This window comes from Amphiprion ocellaris, chromosome 13, assembly GCF_022539595.1.
Source record: "Amphiprion ocellaris isolate individual 3 ecotype Okinawa chromosome 13, ASM2253959v1, whole genome shotgun sequence".
In the NCBI taxonomy this organism is placed as follows: Eukaryota; Metazoa; Chordata; class Actinopteri; family Pomacentridae; genus Amphiprion; species Amphiprion ocellaris.
In genome coordinates, this window is record NC_072778.1 from 5,675,220 (window position 1) to 5,692,850 (window position 17,631).

At 38.8% G+C, this 17,631-nt stretch overlaps 1 protein-coding gene across 3 annotated transcripts in view; it reads right to left on the minus strand.

The window, feature by feature from the left end:
• The window catches only part of LOC111578485 (polycomb group RING finger protein 3), an 81,280-nt gene that overhangs the window by 17,365 nt on the left and 46,284 nt on the right, over positions 1-17,631 (minus strand). For all 3 annotated transcript variants that reach the window (XM_035955111.2, XM_023285326.3, XM_055016423.1), the window contains exons 4-7: positions 13,987-14,083; positions 8,746-8,801; positions 8,339-8,446; positions 820-908 (exon numbers count right to left, since the gene is read on the minus strand). In XM_035955111.2, the coding sequence (XP_035811004.1) occupies positions 820-908; positions 8,339-8,446; positions 8,746-8,801; positions 13,987-14,083 (350 nt within the window). The remainder of the gene's footprint in view (positions 1-819; positions 909-8,338; positions 8,447-8,745; positions 8,802-13,986; positions 14,084-17,631) is intronic.

Below are 17,631 nucleotides of genomic sequence, written 5' to 3' on the forward strand. Positions count from 1 at the left end.
TCTCTCTCTCTCTCTCTCTCTGCATTATTGATATCATTTTGCGAGGTCTCAGAATGTGCCAGAATACAAATAGAATTGAGAAAAGCCCATTTCCATTTTAAATGTGTTCCGTGGATAGCAGTGGTGTGGCGCTGTGGTGTCTGTCACTAAGTGGAACTATAAAAATCAAACAGCTGAAAGACAAAAGAACCCAGTAATTGTCCCAGTATGTCACAAAGGGGCCACTTTTATAAAGGCAATAATTGATGTTCAGGCTTTTAAGGCAATTGTACCAACAATTATCACAAACAGTATTTTTATTCCTCTGTGCTTTTGTTCCTGGCAGAATGCTTTGTAACCCATAATTATTTCACCCTATTTGCTTCTCTCTCTGCTAAAAGACAAACCAATATTCACTGCCTCCTAAAATTTCCTTGTAAAATATAAGTATATTAAAAAACATATTCTCACTTACCCCTGGTGGTATCTAACCACGCAAGCAGTTTATTAAATAACAAACTCCAACATGTGTCTCTATTACAATAAAATGAAGGATAGGAGTAAGTTTGTGGGGCTCACAGTATTTAATTTTTCAAACGTCAACAGTACCTTTTTCCCAGAAACAAAGCCCCTGCTAGTCTAAACAATCTGAAGACCTTTCTGTCAACAGATTTCTTAGTGACTGTTTTGTAGCTGGAATTAAAAACAGCTGAGGTCTGAGCATTAAGATTGTGCGGCAAGGGAGGCAGATATCTCACAGAAAATTCACCAAAGCAATAGAGAAGCTGTCGCTGTAGTAAGATGACCTGGAGAAAGGAAAAGAGAAGCATAGAGGCTTACCTGCTCGTCGCTACGGTGATAGTCGTTGTCCTCCTCTGGTTTCTCCTCTCCTGCCTCTTTATTGGCCGTGTCCTCTGATTTGGCATCCCCTGTTTAGTAAACCAAGAGTACGAACAGTTAAAATCCATGCATACATACACAATAAAAGACAAATAAGACACCAGACTCTGTCACTGTGTATCTGTTAACATTGCAGTCTAGTTTTGATTGCAATGCAAATGCAATGCTGTGGTTGAAGTCAGACTTATCAGGGATACCACCACGTCTGTCTCTCTGAAGTATTTAAAGCAAAAAGCACTTCTATTTCTGATTTAATTACATGTCTGAGGGTGTCAAAGCATCCTTGACATGACTTATCCACTGTCCATGCACATCTTTAATACTTCTAATGAAAGAAAAACTCCTCACTGATTCTCCAAACCCACACGAGGACCAGCCTCAGCTCTACCTGACTTTCCTCAGGAAAATGAAATAAATTATATGGGTTTTTAGAGGGAGCAGAACTCTCTAAAGAACATATAGGTAAAATAGGAAGAAAAAGCAATTTGTCACTTCTGTGGGCTTCTGAGGGTATTGTGCTCAGAGGGCCTTAAGAAAGGTAAGGTTCTGTTTAATAATGTACCACACAGATGCTGGAAGAAACCTCAATGTCGCAGCACACCTCGAGTAAAGTAGAGTTTATGTACAAAGCTTCAGGCCAGATTAGTTAATTTGCCACAATGGTAGTAGAAAACAAGGCTATATGCACAAATATATAAACATTACTCCACTAAATTTGTTTTACAGTCTAATATTGAACATAATCATCCATTATAGAGACTATTATTGTAAAGACAATTATTTTCTTGATTAATCAATGCAAAACATACCCATTATAAAGTGACAAGGGTAGTATAATCCATTTCTGTTTTATCCACAAACCCAACAATGTTCGATAACATAAAACAGATAATCATTAAACTAATATTAAGTATTTTTCTGTCAACAAATTATACTTTGAGCATACATATGGTTGTGAGTGGGCAGGAAACTGTTATTTTGTCATCTGGCTACGTACGTGGATTGTGCAGCCAACAACGTATGACCAAGTGAATTATATATACTGAAAACCATGAGTGCAGATACCCAACACAGTGTCCTCACATGCACATTCTTTGTAGGCATCATTCAGGTCTAGGTATGCGTAAAATCTATGGTTAAGTTGAAGTATTTGAGTTTGCACAGTATCATGCTGTTACACTGCAGAGATTTTCTAGATATGTGTCTATAATCACTGTCTTAGACACAGCAACAACTTTCAAATCCCCTGTGAAACAGCGGTTCCAAAGTTGTCCCGGACAGCTGCGGTTATATACATCTTCGTGGATTTTCCTGTGGTCTGTGATATTGTAGCAGCATTGAATTTTTAGATTTGAAACGTAGTTATCAAAGCCAAAATTGTGTTGCTGTGACAAAATTGCTGCAGATGGGTATTGCTTTTCTGTAACCTTTAAAAACAAAGAAATTCAGTCTGTTCTTTGTGGATTTGGTGGATGTAATAACTTGGTGTGTGTGTGTGTGTGTGTGTGTGTGTGGACGGTTTACTGCGGCTCAGACTGTAGATGTGATTGCGTTCACCCTGCTGTGACCATTTTCCGTCTGGGCTAACTGTTACCAGTTCCACCGAGTATTACTGAGCTTGCTCTGGTGCTTCTGCGGTGATTGTCTCCAGAGTCTGCCTCACTGATTGCGTATCAAGAGGGCCTTGCTCTCATTGTTGTGTCTCACCTTCATACAACCCCTGAGCATCTCAGTGACTCTCAGCAGACATGAAGTCCCAGCTAGTGTCTGAGGACAACAGGTAATGTAATGATTGGCTGGGTAGTCCGTCTCTTACAAAGGTTCCCGTTTGTCATACTGAATTTATGATCTATCGGATGTCTAGTAAACAATCAAATCCCAAAACCATGCACAATGACATTGTGCTACTGTGTGTTGGGAATGAGATGGAGCAAACATCCGCTTGTGGATGCTAGTGTGTGGGAGTTTATACAGTCGTAAAGGGGAAAAGTGACTCAGCAGACTCATCATGTCTTGCTTCAAGTGCTCAGGAAAGCAGGCAATTTAAAGAAATGAGCCTGTCGTGTGTTTGTGGAAGTGAAGTTTTTTGTTTTGCCAGTGTCAAAACTCAACATGTGTGCACTTGAAAGTGCGGGGCTTAGATTTACAGTGTGAAAACTGAGATTGTGTAATGTTATCCCTAAAATGTCACAGTGTTATCAGTGGTTGACGGATGGGCTGGCAGTGCTTATCATGTGAGTTTTTCTGTTCCTCTTTAAGTAAACCATCAGCTGGGTATCACACATGCAGGCTTCAAGTTGTGAAAATGGATTTTAAGGTGACACCAAATCTCTGGAAAGTGGCATAAAATGTCCACTGAACCTTCTCAAATCACTGTGTCAGCATCATGTACTTGTTGCCACTGCTATATACGTTCAATGTGTTCCAATCAAACAGCATTTTACATTTTTATACAGTGATCGAGTCAAGTCATTGTTTTCAATATAAAACACTTAAAAACAGCAATTGCGCCAAACTGTTTTTCAGTAAAAAAGACGATTTAAATTCTAAAATTAAACAAATAAGTTTAGATATTAGGGTTAAGATCCTACAGTAATATTTATGGTGTCATTTAATCTAAATAACTTAACAAAATTAAATAAAATACTACTTTACCTGACTCTAAGGCTGAGACCCTACATTGGCATTAATTATAGAGAACAACCTAAGCAATGCAATAATTATACCAAACCCGACAGAATTACAAGTTACAGGATTTAAGTCAAATAATATGAATCTTAAAGCTAAGGTCCTACAGCATCAATAATTATAGAGATTACACCAAGCACAACCCTACTGGCAGTAGCACCCTCCAACAGCAGGGGCCTCTCATGGCAGGACAATACTTCTAGCCACACCACAAAAACTGTTCAGGTTTAGGAACATGACAAGAGTCCCAGATGTTGACCTGACTTCCAAACACGCCATAATTAAGTCCAAACAAGCATCATTGGTACACTGTGGAGCCTCCAACTTGCAACCCAAAGGATCCACTACCAGGCACCACTGGACACCCCTAGAGGTCCTGCATCCACACACACAGTACTAGGCAGGTGGCTTTAAAGACATCTCTGTTAGCTGTATAGCTCATTATATTAATTCTGGCAGAGCTGTGAAGCTGTGAGGAATTTGGAGTGCTCCATTAAGCTATCTTGTTGAGTGTTTGGAACATCCTGATCGCTGGAGGTCAGGTGAATTATGCACTGCCAAGGAACAAGCTATAAACGTTTCCGTGCCGCTTTTTAAACCAACACTCAAAGGTAAGTTACAACACGGATAATTGTGCGACTGTCCTCGGTCCTTCTGAACCCACATAACTTACTTTTTTATCTGACAAAATGCTAATTTGTGAGGGAAGTGAAGCACTCTGGGAGCTTATGGATTAAGCCATGAACCATGTGTCCTCTCTCTCTTCTCTCGTGTTTTTTCATCTCACTACTGCTGTCTGATTAAAGGTTTGCAATGTCCAAAAATACCTTAAAAAATGTTAGACAATTTGCACAATTACAGTACATTATCCACTAAAGCTGAGACTAAATTATTACTTAAATAATATTAAAGAGTCCTGAGTCAAAATCTAGTTTAACACTGGGTGGATACTGTTCAAGACTTTTGTGACTGGAAGGCTCAATTTTTGCAAATTTCAACCTTTAATTTTGTAGCACAGTGAGTGAACAGCTCATTGTGTCTTTAATCTGACCATGGAAGATTGATTTCCATTGGGGCTTCCATGAGCTTGTATTATTTTTGCAGAATTTAACTTTATAACTACAATTTAGGGGTTTTCTGTGCTGAACTGTTTCTATTGTCTTTCAAGGGCTGAAGAAACACAGCTGTTAAACCTTGTTAGTTTCCTGTTCATTGAAACAAACATTATATTATTTTAACTGTTTGAAGAGATGTTCCGATGTATCTGCAATAAAGCACAACTACACATTTATTCAATTTAAGGAAAATATTGTTTTTAATTAACAGCCTTGATGAGGATGAAGCCTTCCAAAAACCACTGTAACATGCCAAGACTTTCATGGCACATTTCAGGGACAATTATTTAAGTAGGGAACCCTGGGGGTTTCCATATTAATCCTTTAAGGCGTTTTCAGACTTCGGTCAAATTATTCAGTTTGGGAAGAAGGGAGTCGCTACATAAAACATTAAGAATCCTCCAGACTTTTTAGAGATTGCGCAGCGTTTCATCACAGCAGTGATCATGGAGAACCGTAAAAAGGTTTCCCTCTCATTATCTGAACGCTGCTACTTTGGTCCAGCTCCCATAAAACAAAAGAAATCCAGTGATGTGTGAGTGGGTGGCATGCAATAACGCAGTAGCAACTTCAAACACGGAGTCTCAGTTTGAAGAGGGTCCCTGTAATGAAGGCTTTCACTAGATGACTAATTCATACTCTGTGCATGTATTATCGCTTCCTATTGAAGTGTGTTTTTATAATGATAGGCCTACAACACATCATACTATATTATCACTGTAGGTAAAGATAGACGGTAACGTTTCTACTATATTCAGCCCAATGTGTCCTTTAGCTTCCAACCCAAACCTTAAGCAGGATTTATGGTCTGTCCGAAATGCATGACGGATTGCATTGGACACCTCATCCCCAATACATTTTCCGCCCCATTTGCTGTAAATTTCTGAAACCGACGATCCGACATTCCCATGCTCTTCACGCTGTAATTGAGCGTCAGTGTGAACATGTTCTAGCTCTCTTTTTCCCCTTGACACTCAACAATTTGTGTATTTTTTGTGAGTAGCCTGATGCAAAACAATCAACTTTGATTTGCCTGAAAACGTTAGCTGTCATATTGGTTTTTAAGTGACATTGCACCACCTACATCCTCGTATGATGGCCAATTTTACAGCCCATCTTCCAGCATGGCTGTTCAGAAAGGCAATAAACTACTGGTATATTAAAGGGATAGTTCAGTTTCTTTGAAGTGAGGTTATCCATTGTCTATTATGTATAGTAGATCATAGTCGGTGCTGCTGCTAGCAGGGAAGCTAAGTGACATGCTGCAGCAAAACATGTTTTAACCACCTAAAATGAGGTCAACCTAAAAAAAAAAAAATATCATGTAAGTGTTTTAAATGTATGGTATGTTTAGAATATTCTCTTTACCTTGCTGTCAGACAACTCTTTGGCACTTAGTCATGGTTGCATGTATCCTTTACAGGCTCAACTGAGAAACATCATGCTCAATGTGGCCAAAACTGTTGAAATGAAGGAACCTCATGGTGGACGCTTGGAAAACTTTTTGTCCAACAACAAGGTAAAGCAGTGAGAATTTTCTTAAACTTACAATAGGGACGGTAATGATTATCAGTTAATCGATTGATTGTTGTTAATAATGTGACTGAATAAAAAAATATAAAACATCAAGAAAGGAAACCAGGCAACCACCAGATCAGATGAACGCATTAATGGTATGACAACATGCAACAGGCATCATATAAACTGCACTTTCTGTACAAACACATTTGATTTGCAAAGTGGTTGACATCTTTTGAACCAGTTCTGGAATAAAAAAACTACTCTCAGACGAACTTTGAGGCCGGTTTAAAAGTACATTAACTATCTCACTTTCATTTTCTTGAAAACACAGATCTTAGTTATCAGCACACAGAAATACGATAAAAAGGCTGCAAGACAAAAGCTTCATATCCCCCCAAGAAAACTCACTAGTGACAGTGTGAGAGTGAAAACGTCCTCTGAGTTCTAACTTCAGTGAAATCACATGCAACCACGTTATGTGTTGAACTGCTCAAGGCTTGAGACATCGTATATGTTTGTGTTTTAGCACACTGAAAGGGAATGAAGTTGAAACGAGCTGAAAGGAGTTTCTGTTTCTATTTCTGTTGGCATCTGAGCAAATGTTCCTTAAAATGTGTTTGTGTATAGACATGAATATGCGCTTGTGTGTGCACTTCAGCTAAACCTGACTTCGAGCGATGAGGCTTGGAAAGCCGGAGAGCAGTACCGCTTCCATTTGAGCCTTAATTACCAAAATCAGAGAGGGGGATTAAGCGAGCGATTAGGCCTGCCAGCACGACAGCCCTCTGGGCACACATTTACACCAGCCCTCAGAAGCAGGCTGGTTTGGAAAAGCCGTCGTGCACATAAAGTAGGCCAGAGGCTGGTTCTGATCGGCTAAATTGCCTTAATGTGTACTGCTTAATGGCTTCCGCTGTTACTCATGGTTGTGCTTCTAATGTCACTCATTACATGTTGGGGGCTGCGTTCCTTATATAGCACAGTGACAGAGAGGGAAACTAACATTGCTGAGGTAAAGGGTTCGGCAAAGTTCTTCTGGAGACCAATTTTAGCAGTTTGCGCTTCGTCCATTTTTCTGCAGGCATAGTTTAGTGCGCTTCAATCATGCTGAACTGTGCTGAGCTATGAACACACACATTTCACAGCCTGTGGTCTCCCAGCAGACCTGCTTCAGTGGTTCTGCTCAGAGACAGACTGGACACGGTCTGTCCTGTGATGGTCTCCTCCATTAAGCCAAAGCTGCAGTTTCCGCTGAATTCAGGTGTGGTAGAGCTGGTAAGCTCTCTTTCCCAAAGTCTTGCTCTGCTCAGCCCTCTCTACTTTTGTTGGTTCTAACTGAGCCTCAGTTTGTAGTATAGTTAAACCTCTGGACTACTGTTTATTTTTTTAAACGTCAGTCACAGCTGCCTATGGCTCTGCTCTGTGCCACCAGTGTTTTTACAATTGTGCAGAGGAGCACTGAAGTTTTAGATTTCCCGTTGAATCTGGTTCGAGCAAATGGTTTATATTCGGCACAATTCAAATGAGACCTGTAGAATAAAGTAATTTTGATACTATATCAGAATATTAATTTTAGATTTAGCAACATTTCAGATGAAACTTCCCATCACAATGAGTAGTTGAAAGACTGACCAAAAATTCCAAATTTTTCCCTTTATTTTCTCTCTGTTGGTGATTTTGTATGAAGTACATGCCTTTCAGGTAAGTTTTGGGATTCAGAGGGTTGTATTTAGTTATGTGTTAGCATCAGAAAGGTTCCTCCATTCACCACTGCAGGAGCTTCTGTGTGTTTTGTCTGTATGCTCGCCTCAGCCAAACTGAGCCCTACTGCCATCTGGAGGACCTTAACCACTTAGCATATGAAAGCTAAACGACACCTTCTGGTACGACATGGTCCTCATGTCTGTTGGGTTCTACCTCAAGGTGATGTTGAACAACAGCAAATCTGGTACGTCAACTAGTAATTAAACCAGCAGACCCATCGGAGGTAGGTGCTGGATTCATTCATTTACAACTACGAACTAGAAATTCTTGACAATGGCAACATGAGTTACAAACCAAAGAAGAAATCTTTCTGTTGAATTCCTGCAGTGTTTATGGAAACAACGGGAGGATTAGTGTAGGTGTGATTGTACCATTGCGCTGATCTAGATGAGTCTTCATGTTGCAAAGCTCTCCTTTAATGTCTCCCGGTACTTCCATTCCCAACTTCTGATAGAAATCCCTCTGCTTCTTTATCTCCGCTGCACAACAGGGAACGAAACAAAAAACACAAAAGGGCGTTTTTCTCAAGGTTGATGCTGTCGCCAGTCTTTTAAAACACAGTCAAGTGTGGGATTATCTACACACTAAAAGCTGCTTCATTATGCCCGTTGAGTCCATTAGTGAAAACAAGAAAATGTTAAGAAATACATGCACTTTTAAGACGCATGCAGATAGCAGTATTAAACAGCAATTAAGCACAGTGAAATAAAAGTTTAAGGCTTGTCAGATGGATCTCCTGTGGGTTACATCAAAATAAAAGACAATGCATGGCACTTACCCTCTTGAAGTCCCGGTACCAGCTTGTACACAATGTCTTGCATTGTTCTGTCATGGCTAAAGAGAAGAAAAATAATATTATTGATAGTTAATTTAATGATAATTAACGTTATTTGCAAAGAATTCTGAACCCAAAGATGAAAAACACACATCTAACATGTTAAAGATGGTATCATATCAGATTTAAAATAGTTTTTCATGTCACTGCACCAAAGGGAGTGTTTCACAAGGTTCAGAACTGGCCTTTCAGGAGGGACTTTGCATGAGAGATCAGTCGTAATAAAGTAACTACATCAGTCTACCTTATCTGGTTTTTCAGTCTTTAAACAGAGCGGCGAGTCACAGACTAGAACTTCAAGGAACATCACAAAGTACAAAATCCAACGCTTATTTTTGTTTTTGGCTCTGAAAAATGGTGCAATTTTGGCATTTTCATAAAAAAAAAAAAAAAAAGATAACATGCCTTTCAAGCCCAATGGCAGGTTTATTTCTTCACAGCATTAACAGGATAGAAGAAAGAGGAAAACTACTTTCCTGGTAGAGAATACTGTTCATTTTTTGTCAAAATTACTCCTCATCTTTGCCTCTTTTCTTGTAAATAATTACACATGCAGCAGTCAGAGAAGGAGTAACAGCTCTTTGGTTGAACCAGCTAGAAAGTGTGGATTTATTCAACCTGTGATGACGGGTTGTAAATAAGAACCAATTCTGGCTGTGAAAACCTTGCTTAATAAAAAGCTAAAAATGCAAAATGATTACTACTACCAAAAATAAATAAATCCGATTGACACTTTCAGTGGCAGGTGTGCAGCGCTATGCTCTGTCAGTGAGTGTTAAACAGCCTCTTCTGTACAGGTAACATGAGTGTAGAGTGAGGTGCTCAGGTCTGCCATCACTATGACGGTGCGTTGAGGCACCCAACGCCGACAGCCAGCAAAAGGACAAAACATGTTGAGTTTGTTGCACTGTTATGTAAGAAAAAACCCAAAGAGCATGGCATGTTTGTCTCTCCTGGTGTCCACAGAGGAGTCATTGTATCCGGAGCCACAATTAGCTTCCTGACACTGAGGCTGGCTACAAAAAAACTGCAGCAAAACACTGACCCCTGCTGGACACATCTGGAAGCACATCCTTACAGCTGAGCATCACTAATCAGATCTGCTAAAATTAACAGTATTAAAAATGTCACGCATGTTTGAAATATAGTACCCAATCATGGTCTGTGCAGGAGTATGTTTTTCTGATTCTTCGGTTTTGTTGAGACATTAATATGGTTACGAAAAATGTAAAGTACAAGGGTTTCCAAAATTTATATATCTTCATATGTACTTAGTAAGCAGTCGTGCATAATTCAGCACAAATCTATTCCCTCACAAAGAGCCACAGTTACTAATGTAATCAAATAAAATGCGAACAATTCACTTCATTGTTCGTCTCTATAAAGTGTGGCCATGACAATTACAAATGAATCCAGTCCAGAGATGATTTCCAGCCTTTATCTCAGATGGCCTCGAGAAAAAATAGGAAATAAATTAGTTGTTATTCAACTGATATTGTGATTCAGAAATTCTGTTCTTTTATCCTGTGGGCCTCTAAAAATCCTAAAACTAAAACGAACCAACAAGGAAGCATTATTGTTGCACCCATGCTTATAGTATGACAACTAACATGTCATTTTAAAGAGTCAGAAGTCTAGTTTTAGTTTCAAAACAGCAACCATAAATTGGTTTCACAAGCTGGTATAAACGAAGCCTGCAAACTCTCTTCTTTCTATAAAAAAACCCAAGATGAAATCACCTTTAATAAGATTATTTGTATTTCAAAGTCAGAAGAAAGTAAATTAACAACAAACAGCAACCATGTCAGCACCATTTCCTTCCCAGATCTGCAGAGTGTCAGGCTGTTTATATATAAAACCAGAATAATTTCAAATACAACGGATTAAAAGGAGCCCCACTTGGCAGTACGAGTGGCAGGATTTGTTCTGCCCAGCTAATTCTCTCTGTGAGGAGACATCTGAGTGTGATTTTTGGGCTCAATCCCAAACATCAACTTTGATCAATCTTCCTGATGAGCAGATGGGGTTTGTCTATCATCTGCTGGCTGCTTTTTAAAAAAAAAAAATTGCCTTCAAATCACTTGAGATGTTTCCCATCAGCTCCAATTTCCTACAAACAATGAGGCAAAAAAAAAAAAAAACAGCCACACGAAGAGCTAATGTGTTTGAAATGGAGCATTTCCTGCAAAACAATGAGTCTGCAGACAGTTCAGCTTAGAAGGTAATGGACTAAATTGCTAAGTTGGTGTGTCACATTAATAAGACGCTAATGCATGAGCGCTCAGAGGGGCGACAACAACACGGAGGAGCATTTAAGCAGGCAGAAAGAACTTCTTAAAAATGAAACATGGCATTTTAAACTGACAAATGCATATATATATATAAAAGACTTCACAGGAATACTTTTTGAGGGCAACTGCAGTATCAAAGTGCAGTCAGGTACCGTGTCAACACTACAATATAATGTCAGAAATACAGTGTCAGTAAAAATTGTGCTCAGTGTGGATATATCGTTATATAAAACCATTATTTCTATTTTGTAGCTTCAGTTTCCAGAAACAGCAGCAGTGAGTGAAAGAGCTCTACATTATTGAGGCGTCTCAGCTTAATGAGGCTTATTTGAGTGTTTGTGACAGTTTTGTCTTACTCTTACATCTGAGGACGCGTTCGTACCTAGCATTTCAGTGCTCTATATGCAATTAAACAATGAAAAGCATTCTATATTTTACGCGTTAGGAGGCAGCAGTGCACTTTCTATGCTTAGTCTGCAGGAAATGTAGAAAGTAAGAAAGCTTAGGTCTTCTAGCTCACCTAGTAGAGCATGTGCATAGAGTACTAAGGCTGAGTTTTTACCACACCTGCCTTTGCTTCAGGGGCAGTCCTTCAGTGCAAGTCCTCCCCCTATTTCCCCCACATTCATGTCTCTCTTCAGTTGTTACCCATCTAATAAAACCTGAAAACTAATCTTAAGCATAAAAGGACAAATCAAAACAGTATAGACTGGATATATTCCTTGGCGTGTTCCAGGCAAACCAAGATGTTAGATGCACCTGTAACATATCTCTGTGGGCTTTTTGAGATTTTAAGACAAAGTCGGTTTACGTGAGGTGAGAAGAGATGTCAGTTCAGTGTGGTCCAGGACACATTCACGTCCACACTGCTAAATGCGTACACGACCCAAACCGACTCCGATCGTCCTCAGTGTGTCTCGGATGCGTTCACACCTGAACTACTAGTGATCAGATCAGTCAAGACGCATGTTCACAGTGGGTGTGAACAAAGCATGTGAAGCAAACAAAGTAATCACCACGATCCTCACTTTTTTTCCCCCCAAAGGTCTAATACTGTTTCACTGTGTTAAACTATGTTAAATTTTTGGTTGAATTTATCTAACAAAATGTGTGCAACTTCTTTTCCTATAAATCACGGTTGTCAAACTCATTTTAGTTCAGGGCCACATACAGCCCAATTTGATGTCAAGTGGGGCAGGCCAGTAAAATCACAGCACAAAAATTTTGAAATAATTTTTTCCCATTGTTTTAGTGCAAAAAGTACAATTCTGAAAATGTCTGCATTTAATGAACTATCTTTATGCAAAACATTATGAACAACCTAAAGTCTCTTAAGAAAAATAAGAAAGAAATTGCAATTTCAAAACTATTATGCCTCAGTTTATCATTTAGTCTCAGGTATCTGGAACTCAATAATATTATATTTTACTTTATGATCAAAACAACTTGTCAAAATCTTGAAATTACTTTAAATTTAATGTATAAAGTTAATGTCTTCTCTGTAATTTTTACACTTTGCAAAGTCATCCCACTGGCCGGACTGGACCCTCTAGCGGGCCGCTTTTGGCCAGTGGGCCATATGTTTGACATCTCTGCTATGACCAAAATATACATAATACATAAAAATGTATTTTATCGAGGGCATACACACAAATTCATCCAACAAAATTTAATGTGTCATGTAAAGTCAAGCTTAAGGTTTACATTTTTTAGAGACTGTTCTTCTTTGTCATTTAGCCTTTACTGGATACAGTAGATGCTGTACAGACAGTCAGGGAATGTGGAGAAAGAGAGCAGAGGAATGAGTGTCGGTGTTTACCGTTATGCACCAAAACACCAAGACAAATTCCTTGTGTGAGAAAACCTGCTTGGCAACTGATTCTGGAAAATAAAAGGAACCTGGAGGTGCAGAGTCAGAAGGAAGCAGCCCACGCTTCCTCTCTGCTTGAGGCTACATCAGGTGCTACTAACATAATACACCTAAATCTCTGACTGAAGTGTCTCTGGCACTTGAGCTGCATTCTGGGTAATGTAGATGGCCAGGAAGAAAAATGTTTGGATAAAAAACATGCCATCTATGGATCTGCTGCCTCTATTTATTTATTTTAAATGTTGTTTTGGGGGAATATTTATGCTTTTATTTCATGATGGCCATGGAGGGAAAGGAATTTTTGGAAAATTGGAGAGGATAGTTTTCAAACCGGGAATCTAACAACCTCCGAAACCCATTCGGCCACTAGGACGCCCTCGCTGCATCTATTTAAATCAGTTTTTTTAATTATATCCATCATGAACCTAACAACATTTCAGGAAAGCAGTAAAAAGAAGAGACAGCTATGGTGATGTTTTTGCTCATTTACACACACAGGAACAACCTGTATTTAAGCCCACTGAGGTATCTATTTTACTCCACTGATGTGTTATCATGCAAGTCTGAAAGTAAGCTAGTTATAATTCCAGCCACACACGACACACTAATCAGTGAATTAGTATTTGATTAAAATGAACTCCCAGCCCTGCATGTGACAACCCATTTAAATCTTAAACAGCGCTTCTATTGCTTTGAAATAACACTGTATAGTATTTGCTGCACTGTATCCTCTAGATATACCTCATCCAAGGAACAGGGTTGAATGATCTCAGGTTGTAAGTGTTGTTGTGTGAAGCACTTATCTGTAAAAAAAACACACAGACCAACCTCAGCGGTTCAGACGCTTTTTGTTTCCCGCAGACAACTGGAAAGAAAATGGAAAAAGGCCAGCGGCTCTTTGCTCCTTGGTAGTTTATTGTTGACTGGCAATGCACTGCTGATGGTAGTCAGTGTGTGTGTCTGTGCACGGACTGGCGTGCACGTGTGTGTGTTTGTGTAGCTCTGCAGCGGTTCCTCACTCACCCGATGTACTGCAGTGGATGGCTCTGATGAATAACAATCCTACACGTGGGGCACGTGTTGTTTTCCTCCAGATACTTCACTAAGCAGCTTCTGCAGACTGGAGACACACAGGGGAGACATATGGTTACGCTTCAATGTACACATAGACGCTATAGATGTGGCTCATACTGTTGGTTCTAATTTGTGGAATACTTTGCAGCTATACCATTGGTTTAAAGGAGCTCAATTTGTTACAAATTTTCTGTGTTGAGAAAAAACCAATGTAACATTTAGTGCTCAATTTAGCTTTTATTTATCATTATGTCTGTTTAGAAGAGGGGTGTCAGACTCATTTTAGCTTAGGGGCCAATTTGATCAAGCTGGACCAGTATAATCACAGCATAATAACCTATAAACCACAACAATTCCAAATGTTTTAGTGCAAAAGAAGTACAATTCTGAAAATGTTAACATTTGATTAAATGTATTTTTCGAAAACATTATGAACAACCTGAAGTTTCTTAAGAAAAATAAGTGCAATTTCAAACAAATTATGCCTCAGTTTATCATTCACGTGCATTACAATTTACAGATAACAGTGTATCTACCTACAAAGGCACAAAACATTTAGTCCCAGGTATCCAGAACTAAACAATATAGTATTTTACTTTATGATCAAAATAATTTGTCTAGATCTAGAAATTATTTTCAATTCATAGTTTTACAAATCTACAATCTGCAGTTAATGTATTCTCTGTAATTTTTACACTTTGCAAAGTGTAGCTCTGGCGGGCTGCTTTTGGGCCACGTGCCGTATGTTTGACACCACTGGTTTAGAAGAACATGGTTAGTACGAATAAGAAGACAGATGAAAAGTAGCTGCTTCTGCTCGCTGTTTTTGGCACGGGGGAGGTTTAGCTTTGTTCTTCGGTGCCGTTTTAGAGCAGTCAGGCATAAAGAAAGTTAATTTCTTTTCTGATCTTCAAGTTAAAGTGAGCTAAGTTATGATAATGCATCACCATCACTGTCAAGAACACCATGCGTGCCGGTTCTGTTACTGAAGTGAATTAGTGATGAATCATCCTCATACATGAACCATTTTATGCATGATCCATGATGATGGTGTTACAGAAACAGAGAAATGAATAATAAAAATAGCACACTGTCAGTATTTAGTAATCTGACTCACTGGATGTAGATTGTGGGTATAAGCCTGCCAAAATTGGACATATAATGCCGCTGCCTCCTACTCTTCTTCCACTATCTACATTTCATTGTTTTCAAAATCTCCTTCACTACCGGAAACAACCACCTCTGTACTAGCAACCAACTACACTGAAAATTCAAGGTTTGCCGAAACCCAATATCATCTTTTTCAGCTAATTGTATGTAGCATTGTAGATTAGCTGTAGTAGGGGACGTACTATTTACACTTCTGTGTTGGCAAGCAGAGAACATTGTGGGGGTTTAGCTAACAAAAGGGGCAGCATAACAATGTGCTCCGTAAGAATAATGTACTAAATAAAGTTAGGCTCAACAAGAACCGTAATCTTATGTTCCAGTAGTATACCCAACGGTCACTTTAGCGGCCTGTATTATGTGTTTTTGCCCAGAATATCAGCCTATGAAACATGTTTGCTGAATTTATGATTTATGATGATCATTTATTGATCGATAATGCTCATATTTAATAGTTACAATATACAATACAGGTGCGACCGTGGACGGCAACGAAAAATGAGGCGTAGGTTCGTATCATTACTGATCAGTTAAAACGTGTCTTGATTGACCCCTGATTCCGATCTAAGGATTGGTCTCAGACATCCCTGGTTTATAAAAATAAATACAACCCAGAGAGCCATGGAATTTTATTCTTCTGTAGCTGAATAACAATGAGGTGCAGTCAGACCATTCTACATAATGCTACAGAAGACAAATCAACTAAAGACCCTTTAAAATCTCACATCATGTTTTCAGGGAAGCTCCCACAGTCTCTTTCCTTTGGCCTTTCAATCATCATAACCATGCTCTTGTATCTGTGGCATAGTTTTATCCTCATTATGAACGGGTTTTTATTACACTACTGTCATTTCTCTGCAAAGCACTTTTGTCAGTATGTGTTGATGCAAAAGTGTTTTATTAATAAACTGACTTTGCTAAAAGAAGCTTTAGGCCAACAGTTAAAGTGTACATAAAGTTTTACAAACATAATTTTAAGTACAAATGCTTATTCAGTGCACTTGATAATTCTGCATGACTGTGGCTTTAACACTCATACTCATTATCCACAAGATTTGATTTCACTTTCAGCTGCAAAGACGACCAAAATTTACTCTAGATTGCTTGTAATTGTAATTTTCACAGCTTATATTACCTTATCAAAGTGATATCTGGGTATGCTGCCAGCTGAAAATTAACTTGAAGTGCATAAAGGCTCAACATAAACTTGAGGTCATTTAGAAAATGTGTCTTCTATACCCACTTTGTCCACAAGAGAGCACTAGCAAGTGTATTTTCCCACTGCAAAATGTTCCCAGATCTTTTCATCACGACATCTTAAGATGTAATTTTAACACATCCTTTATAAAAATGTTTACATTATGTTCCTATGCTAAAAAACCCTCCTATTCACTACATTTTGAACTCACAACAACCTGTAATGGCCTTCAAGGTCCAGCACCGCAGTAATAAATCACATTCCACAGCAGCACTCACTGTGAACTGAAGATCAGCTGAAATATTGAATTGAGAAATATTTCCATGAGGATCTCTGTTACATTTACCAGTTCTTCAATCAGATACAGTTGTTCATTCATGTTCCATTCTTATTTGTTGGAAGCTGAAACACAATCACATGGATTGATCTGTAAATATGTTTTCTACTAACTAAACAAGTTTAGACTAAAAATAGAAGAAAATACTGCTTTTGTTGCTAAATGGTTATTATATAAAGCAGGAAGAAGCAACCAACATTCAGATTTTAAATGGTGCGTTGAGAAGTGACTTTGAACTACAAATCAAAGGCATTGATATATTTTCAGCCTATCATTTTATTAATACACACAACGTAATTAGAGGATGCAGAGGTGTGTGTTAGGCTGCAGAAAAACCCTGAATAACATACTGACTTCTGATGAACATGCTGAACCTGCACATGATGTACCCACTTTAATAAATTGATTTGTGCACAATGTATGTATTTTATAACCTGGCAGTGAAATTTACTGCATCTGCTTCGCCATTAATTCCATCTCTGCCTGACATTTTTTACTGCTTTGCAGCTCAGTCTGTCAGAACAGCTGCAATGGTGATGTGATGTGAATCTCGTCGTCTCAACTCTCCAATGGTGGAGCCCCTTCGCAAAGTGAGAGGGATAATCAAGGCGTTATGTCTGGACTCTGATGTGAGATGAGGGCAGAGCAGCTCTCATCTGTGGTAGAAGAGCTTCCTCTGGTGGGCAGACGAGGTACTAAAATGTCTGGGTTCACCTTACAGCCAATGCAAGTCTGTGTTTCTTGTTTCTTCTTTCTACTGTAAATGTTTCAGTTTTCAGTTCAAGATTTAGACAGATTTAAGCTGAAAACATGATCAGGGAGGAAAGGTTAGTTGTTTGCTTTGGGGTATCTAAAAAAAGGCTAAGTAATGTTGTCAAATTTAGGAGCTCAG